This window comes from Coregonus lavaretus (assembly GCF_964263955.1).
Source record: "Coregonus lavaretus genome assembly, chromosome: 1".
NCBI classification, from domain to species: domain Eukaryota; kingdom Metazoa; phylum Chordata; class Actinopteri; order Salmoniformes; family Salmonidae; genus Coregonus; species Coregonus lavaretus.
In genome coordinates this window covers 65,897,959-65,909,350 of record NC_139988.1, presented here as the reverse complement: position 1 = coordinate 65,909,350, position 11,392 = coordinate 65,897,959, and the positions used below count along the sequence as shown (strand labels likewise).

The window sequence follows — 11,392 nt, the reverse complement described above, 5'->3', positions numbered from 1 at the left end:
CTCATTGACCTCTATACAAAAACTCCTTACTTGTTGGGCAAAACAACGAAAAAACGCCATCTGCTGGAGGGAGACAGATTTTCCGCCGAGTAGGCCTCTCTCGTCCTCTCTGCATGTAGTCGCAAGTCGGAACATTTTTATACCCATAATGCAACACACTTTGAAAGGAGGTGACCAACGTTGGTCAACGTCATGACAAAGGTGATCCACTCGAACGCGCCCAATGACTTTGCCTCCGGGTGTTCTATGAAACGAAATTTCGCTTCCGGGACTGCTTCCAGCAACATGGTCAGGCCCAACCCTGCTCAGACGTGTGAGCCTCAGTTGCTGCTGATAGGCATTCAGACCAACCCTGACTTTGATGATACAGAATCAATTAACATATTTTAAAAACGTGTATCATTTACACCCATTATTCCTCTGAATTGCATGAGCATATATAATTTGAGAGTACATGTTGTCAAAGAGTGCCATCTGTTAGACAGATAAGTGGGATTCAGAAACCTAGAATGTTTTTTACTAAAACGTACCTCGCGGGCTTCCGTCGTCTACAGCATGACGTCATAACAACAAACTTGCTAGCTCCTATCGCTCTGTCGTGAAAGCTCGATGGGAAAAGCAAATCAATTAAGAATTGAAATCGAAAGATACTGGCACATCAATCGTCTGTATGTGAAATTCCTTTGAAAAGGTGAGGTTGAAGATGTTTATGTTGTGTAGAGCTAGTAGTAGCTAAATAACCGTATATTTGAGGTTGGCTAGCCGTTAGCTAGCTAGTTTGTTGTTGCTTAGCCGCGGGGGGTTGTTGTGGGGTTTGCATGGATTTGGACGTTGCAATGTAGCTAACTACCATACATTTGCCATCATTTCGAATTCAGTCAACAGCAAACTCATGGTGGGGAAAGTCCACTCTCTAGCTAGCTTTAAGATTAGTTAGCTAGCTACCTTCTTAGCTAACTACCGTTACTAGCCTTTGATCATGACTCACGGTTCCATCAGTACATTTCACATAAGTAATTGGACGAAGGCGTCTTCTGTAGGGGGAAGTTTTGTTAAGAGCAGCGACGCTCGGTCTGAACATTAACAGTACGGTTTTGGAAGGATAAATACGTTATCTTTCAAATCGGCGAGAAATAATTTTCTAAAATCAAAAGGTTAAATTGATACACACCTTTCATAGGGTTATGGTTCCCACACGAGCATATTTCCATGTTACAGCTCTTGTTTACGGGAAACAGACTGGACTGACAACCTGTGCTAATTTAACTACCAGCGTCTCCGAACTCCTGTGTGTAAACGGAAGACAGACGGCACAAAAATGTTGTCACTGAAAAATACAGTGTTAAAACGGTGTACATACAGTAAGTGTGTGTTTTGCATTTGTTAAATGATTTTGATGTGATATGAAAGTAGAGGGATTTATGTTTCTAGAACCGTACGGCAATTGAGCATAAATTCACGTTTAAATTGAGTAACGTTATTTGGCTGTTGTGGCTTCCTTGGACTAAGGAGCTAACGTTATAGTCTTGACCTAGCTACCTAGCTAACTTTCGGGACATGACATGGATTCTGCATTTTGACAAATGCGGTCCTTTCAGTGTGGCCAGGTGGTGTGCCCTGTAGTGACTGGCTTTTCTGCATCTCAAACCTCGACTTCAGCATCTTGCAGTTGCACAACCATATACCAGTGATGATGATGCATAGGTAGCCAGTGAAGTATGAGGGCTCAATTTATGAGTTGCCACAGCGACTGCACCTCATCACGAGTGATACACGATGCTGCCCATCTTTCGTTTGTAGTTGGAGAGAAGACAAAGAACAGACGGCCAGGCCATTCTTCCACCTGACAGCTAGCCAGCCGGAGAGACGGGGAACAGGATAGGGAAGCAGCGCGGAGCGGGCGCCGCGGAGCCACCGGAGAAGATGGCAGGCAGCCCGGAGAAGAGTTCCACAGCACAGGAGCTGAAGGAACAGGGCAACCGACTGTTCCTGTGCCGCAAGTACCAGGAGGCTGCCACCTGCTACAGCAAAGCCATCGTGAGTAGCGAGCTACTGCCCTTTATGCCGGATAATGTAGCAGTAGCTGACATGACTAGACTTGTCCGCTTGCTTTGAAAGGGTATGACGTGAGATATTGACACTGACTTATTCACCTACTGTGAATAGATTGATGTACGTATAGAAAGTAGCCTATCCGCTGGACTGATGCACCCTTACAACAGTAGCCTGTGCAATATATGTGTGTGTGTGTGTGTGTGTCCTGCCAACAGAACCGTAACCCGTCGGTGGCGGTGTACTACACCAACCGGGCTCTGTGCCACTTGAAGCTGCAGCAGCACGACAAAGCCCTGGCGGACTGCAAGCACGCGCTGGAGATGGACTCCCAGTCGGTCAAGGCCCACTTCTTCCTGGGCCAGTGTCACCTGGAGCTGGAGAACTACGACGAGGCCATCGGCAACCTGCAGAGAGGTCAGGCTCAACCCTCAGGGCCAGTTTCCCGGACACAGATTTAGCCTGGGCCTTCACAAAGTCTTAGAGTATGAGTGCCAATATAGGCTCAGTTTGTCTTTAAAGTTAATAAATAAGATTCTATGGACGGTATTTATATGGCCCCCTCAGTATTGCCCAACAACGTAGATGTGCATTTTTGTTTTGAGTGCTAGTTAGTATGCTATGTGCCGCAATCTAACTATACCCAGTACTAGGTACCTCCTTTGAGGTTATGGTACTAAACTGCAATTGTATAGAATGTTTTAATGTAACTAAAATGTTATTTTGTATAATGCTAAGATCTGTAGAAGGAAAAGAGGCAGCATTACAGTTTTAAGCTCTTACTTTCAACGGACAACATTAATGATATCTGGATCCGTTCTGTCGGCAGCTTACAACCTGGCCAAGGAGCAAAAGCTGAACTTTGGAGATGACATCCCGAGTGCCCTGCGGATCGCGAAGAAGAAGCGCTGGAACAGCATCGAGGAGAAGCGCATCAACCAGGAGAACGAGCTGCTTACCTATCTCACCAAACTCATCCTGGCTGAGAAGGAGAGGTGAGGGAGGGACCTGGCGCAACGCTCTTGGACTGAGACTCATACTAGTGTATGAGCAAAACGTCTGCGCTGATATTCCATTTCCTATAGGGAAGCATACAAGTTCATTGCATACCCTGTAGGTTCATTGCATATGAGTTCATTGCCAGAACCCCCTTGAATGACATTACATGGGTTGCTACATATCCTGCCCAGTGTTCTACACATGCATAATCATGTGTGATAATGAAATTGTTAAGATGTTGGTGCAAATCTTGGGGATTAAGTCTGGTTAATGCATTACAATTTGCGAGAGCATTTTCTGTTGTTCAATTCATCTTGGGATCTTTAGCGAATGATTAAGGAAATGCTACGTCTTTATATTTTCTCAGGGAAGTGGCGGATTGCCGGGAAAACAAAGAGGAGGACAATTCGAGTGGAAGTGATGTTGTCAAGATCAAATCAAAACATGCAAGTTATGTCTATATCCTCCTACGTCTATATGCAGGGATCACTTGCCTTAAAGTATTAAGCACTGGCGTCGTATAACAGAATTGCCATCATGTAGCCTATTTCTCTATATCTCATTGATATTGAGGGGTGTTTGTATTAATGCTCTGTGCTAGCCTCACCCAACTCTGCTCTTTCCCTAAATAGGACAAGTTCCTTATGGACATGGAGGAGCTCTTTTCCCAAGTGGACGAGAAGAGAAAAGTGAGTGATACATTTTAAGTTAGTTGAACACACCGTTTACCGCTATTGTAAACAAACCTTCAATCCAGACTAATGGTCATTTCACTGAATCTTACTGATTATTCAATATCGTTAGCCATAGCACAACACAGCTCTATGCATTACTGAAATAATAATACATATTCGATCTTATTCATAAAATCTCACAATTTCATTTAGAGAAACGCATACAATCTGTCCACACTCTGTTTCTCTGGTCAGCTGGATCTGACCCACCCTCTTGCTTTGACACTTAGCTGTGCCAGTGTTATGGTTACCAAAATAGACTAGCCCTCCACCTCCTATTTCCAGTCCAAGCCGTTTCTACAGCAACCACCACCTCAAGTTGCTTGTCGAGGCTTGTTATGAAGGATTATCGGGGCCTATATATAGTTGTTGACTTGGTACATGTAATTGTCATTGTCAGTTAGGAAGACTCCGTCTTGCCTCTGTCAACATTGGTGTTTCAAACCCCTATACTGAGTTGTGCACACCGTAGCAAAGTGTTTTACCATGGGAAACTAGGATTTCTTATTGGACAAGCTCAGGTAGTCCGCCCTTTTACAGTCCGTTTTCCTCTGTTTGGTACCTAATGAATACAACCCAGATCTAGGTGGTGTCTAGGGGAGTGGTTTTCAACCGGTGTGCCTTGAGGAACTCTCAGATGTGCTGTGAAACTTTTCCTAATTTTTATTTTTATGGAACTCTGTTATAAAAATGACCTGTCGAATGCTCATGGAATTTTCACTTGGGAGCACCAGTGAGGCTCAGATAATACATTGAATGGCACACATGGTTACATCTGTATCGATGTTTCAAGTCCGGTGTGCTCAGGCTATTGTTACATTTGTATAATTTGAGGGACGCGCATCACGAACAAAGCCATTTGTATAGTTTTACTTAACCTGTGAGAACCATTAGCACAGGCAAGTCTGAGTAGGCTTAGCTGTACCACAGCCTCTGTCATAGAAACAAACAAAACATGTATTTGTGTCGGTGGTTGCACCTTTAGAATGCGTCCGAGGGGGCCTAAGTTACCGCTTATACCTCGGTACACACACATGAATCATCATGAGTAAGGAACTATGAAAATAGTTAAAATAAACTCTATTTAATCTATAGAAAATGTTTGTCACAAAATAGATGATTTGCAGTATGGATCAGATGAGATGGAGGTCATTACCACTAAATAAATAGGCCTGTGTATCTCAGTTGGTAGAGCATGGCGGTTGCAACGCCAGGGTTGTGGGTTCAATTCCCACGGGGGGCCAGTATGAAAAATGTATGCACTCACTAACTGTAAGTTGCTCTGGATAAGAGCGTCTGCTAAATGACTAAAATGTAAATGCGTTAATAGGGACATTTTGAAGTGTGCCGCAGAATCTTTTTATCCCATCAAGATGTGCCACGGTTAAAAAAAGGTTGGGAACCACTCGTCTAGGGGGTAGTATTTATAATTACATGTATGTATAATTGACATGCATGTATATTCTTGTACACCCCACAGAAGCGGGAGATCCCTGACTACCTGTGTGGAAAGATCAGCTTTGAGTTGATGAGGGAGCCCTGCATCACCCCCAGTGGGATCACCTACGACCGCAAGGACATCGAGGAGCATCTACAGGTACAGTATACCATCCTTTTATAGTCATAGACGTCTACTCAGCAGAAGTATAGGTAAACCGTCACCCATTCATAGACATACTGTGTTATCCACACAACCAACTACCAATCACTTACCGCTAAATTACCACCCATTTAGATAGCTATACATACACTTGCAGTTCCTACTCTACCAACCACTCATCCACAAGGGTAATACTATCCAAAGTAAACTGTAAACCATGAGTAAAATGCATAATAATGAAAGCTACCATCTCACGGCAACACCAATACCTCAAACAATCATTCCATTTTTCCTCCGTCCTCTGTAGCGAGTGGGTCATTTTGACCCGGTCACCCGGAGTCCTCTGACCCACGACCAGCTGATCCCCAACCTGGCCATGAAGGAGGTCATCGACGCCTTTATCCAGGAGAACGGTTGGGTGGAGGACTATTGAACCCCCATAACCCTAACCCTCTATGGCTCATAGACCCACACGGCCCAGAGCTGAGACCCACACCAGAAGTGTAAAGAAAAAAGGAAGAGACAGAATTCACAAACTCCCTCCTGGACATGCACTTTACACAGGGGGGGGGCGACACAATGGACTGTGAAATGACAGCCATATCGCGAGGTGATGCCTCTCTCTTTCTAAATTTGTCTCCTCTCTCCTCCCCTTCTCTCTTGAAATCTTTCTTTATCGCTTCCCTTCCTTCCTCAGAATCGGGGGCCATGTTTCTCAGGTCTCTCTCTCTTCCCTTCTATCTCTCTCTGTGCCACAATCCTCTCTGAACACATCGCTCTGCACTCAGGTGTCTCAGAACCCTCTAATGTAACGCTTCCAATCTCTTCTCAAATATAACCATTGGAACTATCTACCCAAACGATGAAAATATTAGCTTTTTATCCAACTCTTACTCCAGTATTTTTTTTTGTTTACTTCAATTTTTAAAATAATAATGGGTTAGTTGTATAGTTAGTTGTACCGTAATTAATAATTTCCTACAATTCAGTGTTGGTGGTCTTGGTCAATTTGATGCCAAATTGTTATTTGACTTTTCAAACAATCTAGTGTGGATTTTCTTATGCAAGACGATAGCAAATGTGAGAAATTGATTATAGAAAAACTGACCAACCAAGTCGGTCTGCTTCAAGTCCTTGCCTGTGTTGTGGAGTTATAACAAGATCATACAATCTAGAATGTTCCAATCGATGGTCAACGGTCCACTATTGCATTATATCAGTCCCCCATAGCAGGCAGTTATACTATGTTGAATGTATGCATATAGTGACAGTGAATAGATTAAACCTATTTTATTTTACAACAAGTTGTATGTATTATTACAGTAGTACCAAATTGCATTATTTTCATCATCCAAAAAGGAGATTTGATAGACAATTCATCAGTTGAAAGTGCTGCATAGAGACTCTACAAGGTCCTTTCTATTCCCTCTATAATGGTTCAAATAGCTGCACTTTTATCATATGAGAACATCGTCTTTACTTTCTCTTTGAAGTTCTTGAAACATGTTTTGAAGGACTGTGCTGGTATTAGAGACAAAACAATAGGTACGTGCGCTTGGACAATGTGTTTGGCTGATGGCTAGTAGTGCAACCGCCGGTACAGTATGCATTTGACATGACAATGGACTCCCTACATTGCTAAGCATGAGGTCTGCTCAGGTTGTTAAGCATTCAGGTCTGCTTTGCAAAGAATTGTTTTCCCACTCCATTACAGGGAAAAGCCCTGTCGTACATACCTGCTTTACTATAACCACACAGTAGCAGGAGATATTCACAACAACTTAACAAATGTCTATGACAACTGACTAATGGTCAAAGCAGTCAAATTCTCAAAACTTTGAGAGTCTCTTATACCTTCTCATTTCAGTGTCTTTCCCTATTTTGATCTAACCTATGGTTAGAAATGCTGGAAGGGGGACAATCACAACAATCAATGTTGCAGTACCTCGACTATGAGCTTGGAAGTCTCGGCTATTGACAGATTCTCCTTAAATATTTCTCCTCAGTTTTTCTCAATTAGTTTACATAAGTCCCCTTTCAGCTGAATGTATGTGATTTTAGTGAACTGCAGGTTTTGTGTTGGGGTGAGGGATTGGCTTTTTGAGGATTTCTGGAGAGCTTGAGAATAAACAACTGTATTAAATGTAGATATGTTAATTATACACATGACCTTGGTTTGTTGTTCCTTTGTCTCCTTGTGAAATGTTCATCCGATTTTGCTCACACTACTTTTGAGCACATCTAATGGTTCACTGCTGTTGTGGACTTTAGCAAGGCACTTAACCTGCTCCAGGGGTGCTCCATGAGCTGCTTCCAGCATCTGAGGTGTGTGTCGTGCTAGGGAGGTTGGGAATTTAAAAAACAGACGGCAAAAAGAAGAGTTGTAGGTAGGTGAATCAACCCCGTCAATCAGACATTAGTACTGTTCAAAACAAAATGTACAAGAGACCATGAGGTTGCTGGACCTAGAGGTCACCCTTCCTCAAAACACAGTCATTCAATTACTTCATAGGGACACACACCCACAATCACATGTTCTGAAAGTGTGTGTGCGTCCGCTCGGGCGTCAGTCAACACAAAAGACCAGTGTCACCCAGACCCAAGCCCCCTCGCACACACCGCGTCCATTGTCAGCACATCCGTCCATTGAAGTGATGTAATGGTCTGGTACTAGGAGGGAAGAGGAGTACAGACCCCATGGCATTAAGAATAGACAGGCGTGACAGAGTGAGCTAGCATCATCACCTTTCAGTGGAATAACAACCTTAAATCAACATGGTAAGAGCAATACTGTTAGTGTTTTGTTTGTTGGGGCATTTTGTTAGCAGGATATGCACTTTATACTATAGTATATGATGTATTTACTACTATTTATTATTTTCACAATGATTGTAGTAGTGGCATGTTTCGCAATTCTGATATGTGTTTGTTGTGGTAGATACTCTCAAGTGAAAAGATAGCTGCCAGTGTCATACTCCTACTGGGTATCATGGGTGTCACCTCAGCAAATGAAGGTATGTGTTGGTTGGTAGGCTATGGAATATAGGGGAATCATTTAGGATAATGATTATTTCTTTGTAATTATTTCTTTACTAAACAACAATTGTTATTGGTAAAATCCCAAATAGTAAATCCTATAGCTCATATCAGTATGAAAAAAATAAAAAATGCACTCACTAACTGTAAGTCGCTCTGGATAAGAGCGTCTGCTAAAATGTAAATGTAAATATCATGTGTGCATACCTAAAGTAAAAAATTCCTTATTAACTCATGTTTTAACATGTTGCACTTCTCAGAGAGAAGTCATACTCAGATTGCTCTCATGCAAAGCTGTTTTTATACTGTTGTGACGGCAGTACAACATCTAGTGACCGTAAAGTGGTTTGGACCTCTTGGTTGAACGATTTAAGGTGTTGGACTGACAGTCACAGGAACCCGGGTTCAATTCCCAGTCAGACCACCGTTAATGTGCTACAATACTGTTGTGTCATCTTCACCAGTGACTGCTTTAATAGACAGTTGATGTTGTTGTTTACAGTTGGCCTGGGCGGAAAGGTGCTGGTCTTCCCGTACGAGACGGACTTCAGCTTCGTGGCGCTCATCCCCCAAAAGGAGATGGGCCTGCGGGCGTTCACTCTGTGCATGCGCGTGGCCACCGAGCTGGAGGGCGAGCGGCAGATCATCCTGTTCGCCTACCGCACGCCCGACTACGACGAGCTCAACGTGTGGCGCGAGAAAGACGGCCGCATCGCCTTCTACCTGAGTGGCGATGGTGCCTTCTTCCACCTGCCACCCATCACCACCTTCAGAACGAGTCTCTGCCTCACCTGGGAGTCCCGTACGGGGCTGGCCGCCTTCTGGGTGGACGGCCGCCGCAGCACCTACCAGGTGTACAAGCCGGGTCACACCATTCGGCCCAAGGGGACCGTCCTCCTTGGGCAAGACCCGGACAAACACCTGGGAGACCTGGAGGCGGTGCAAAGCTTTGTGGGGGAGGTGACCGACCTCAACATGTGGGACTATGTGCTGCCCAGAAGCCAGATCCAAGCCCTGCATTACGAACATAAGATCATTAAGGGAAACATCTTTGACTGGGCCACCATCGAGTACCAGCTGAACGGGAATGTGATGGTGGTGGATGATGACTGACTCGGAGTGGAGTCGCGAGCGGACGTGGATGTGACCCATATGTGTGTCTGTGCTGGACTGCTACTGACCTTTTTGTTTAGTTTGGTCTTCTAGATTTAGTCACTTGCATGCCTTATGTAGCCAGTTAACTATATTCACTCACAAAATACCAGTGGTTCATAAGAAAAGATGGACATTCATTTTGTGATGTTTAAATAGTCTATGCAGAAAGATCAGAACCAGTTGATTCCAAAAGGTCCTTCATCAGACAGGCACATGTATGTAACACAATTCTTCTTTAGAACTAACTATTTAGGATAGATACAGTATGTCCACTCACCTAATGCATGGATGGTGAGGTTAACTATATTTTATTAGCATTCCAGCAGTTTTTATGTTAATTTATTAAGGAGTTTATTAGTCTCCTCTTGGTAATTATCATGAATGTTCAGGACAAATTTCATACAATATGCAATTTAATCTGTTATTTAGTTACAGAGCTAATTTATTTGTTGCTCTCAGCATGATTTTCTTTTTTATGTGGCCTCATATGCAAGGCTTCTAGGGATTTTTATACAATTGTCACGCGGCTGGTGAGCCCTAATTTCAATGGAATGTATTGTTGATGTACCAGATTTAACCACAAGGTGGCAGTATATGCTAGTTTCTTAATTCAGTGAGCGTCAAACAAGACATTGCTTGATCATACATGGTGTGGCATTCTTGTGCTCAACATTTCAATTGCTTTTGTTCCCGCTAATGGCTCAATTGAAACTGGTAACATTAGACCTGTAATGTTAATGTCATGCATGTCCTTCAAATTCTTTGATATTGATTTTATTCATAAAAGTTAACAATAATGTTAGCCCTATTTTGGCAATTGTTTATGGAAAACAGGATGAGTAAACGAGAGTCAAAGGAGGTGAATGAAAGCGTGAAAGAGAAGGATGATTCATTATTTCTATACTTAATAATTTAACTGAGCTTTCAGACAAACAGCAATTATGATGTTTAAAAGCCATTGCCATAATGTTGCCTTTGGTTAGCACACTCTCTCTCATAAATGTACCATGTTTAAACTGATGTAAGAATGCTTTTGGGTCTGAAATCAAATCTTGGCATGTGCATAACTAAAAGTGTGTGTTATTAAAGAGAAAATAGGTCTTTGAACTTTTTGAGTATCCTCTTTTTGTAGTATGCCTACAATTGCTGGTGAGACCTTCAAAATGTAAATTAATCGTGGTATAGTGTGCCATTGTTTTCACTTGAATTATTTTAAAAAATTGTTGTTCTAAAATGAAATGGCCATTTGTTCATGTGTAATAACCTACACTACCGGTCAAAAGTTTTAGTAGAATAATAATTGTAGAATAATAGTGAAGACATCAAAACTATGAAATAACACATATGGAATCATGTAGTAACCAAAAGAGTGTTAAACAAATCAAAATATATTTTATATTTGAGATTCTTTAAATAGCCACCCCTTTGCCTTGATGATAGCATTGCACATGCTTGGCATTCTCTCAACCAGCTTCATGAGGTAGTCAACTGGAATGCATTTCAATTAACAGGTGTGCCTTCTTAAAACTTAATTTGTGGAATTGATTTCCTTCTTAATGCGTTTGAGCCAATCAGTTGTGTTGTGACAAGGTAGGGGGGTATACAGAAGATAGCCCTATTTGGTAAAAGACCAAGTCCATATTATGGCAAGAACAGCTCAAATAATCAAAGAGAAATGACAGTCCATCATTACTTTAAGACATGAAGGTCAGTCAATACGGAACATTTCAAGAACTTTGAAAGTTTCTTCAAGTGCAGTCGTAAAAACCATCAAGCGCTATGATGAAACTGGCTCTCATGAGGACCGCCACAGGAA

At 42.5% G+C, this 11,392-nt stretch overlaps 2 protein-coding genes across 3 annotated transcripts; both read left to right on the top strand.

The window, feature by feature from the left end:
• The first annotated feature begins 546 nt into the window (after positions 1-546).
• On the top strand, positions 547-7,547 carry LOC311135465 (E3 ubiquitin-protein ligase CHIP-like). Its single transcript, XM_084169438.1, has 8 exons — positions 547-691; positions 1,801-2,037; positions 2,271-2,469; positions 2,882-3,047; positions 3,419-3,497; positions 3,684-3,740; positions 5,266-5,382; positions 5,693-7,547. Exons 2-8 carry the CDS (start codon positions 1,924-1,926, stop codon positions 5,816-5,818), a joined length of 858 nt encoding a protein of 285 aa, XP_084025564.1. The 5' UTR covers positions 547-691; positions 1,801-1,923; the 3' UTR covers positions 5,819-7,547.
• A 535-nt stretch (positions 7,548-8,082) lies between these two features.
• On the top strand, positions 8,083-10,681 carry LOC311127415 (C-reactive protein-like). Of its 2 annotated transcripts, XM_084159262.1 has the most exons (3): positions 8,083-8,163; positions 8,324-8,399; positions 8,924-10,681. In XM_084159262.1, exons 1-3 carry the CDS (start codon positions 8,161-8,163, stop codon positions 9,532-9,534), a joined length of 690 nt encoding a protein of 229 aa, XP_084015388.1. In that variant the 5' UTR covers positions 8,083-8,160; the 3' UTR covers positions 9,535-10,681. The 2 variants fall into 2 exon arrangements, with proteins under 2 accessions (XP_084015388.1, XP_084015389.1); XM_084159263.1 differs by lacking the exon at positions 8,083-8,163 and having other exon boundaries at positions 8,313-8,399.
• Positions 10,682-11,392: the final 711 nt, after the last annotated feature.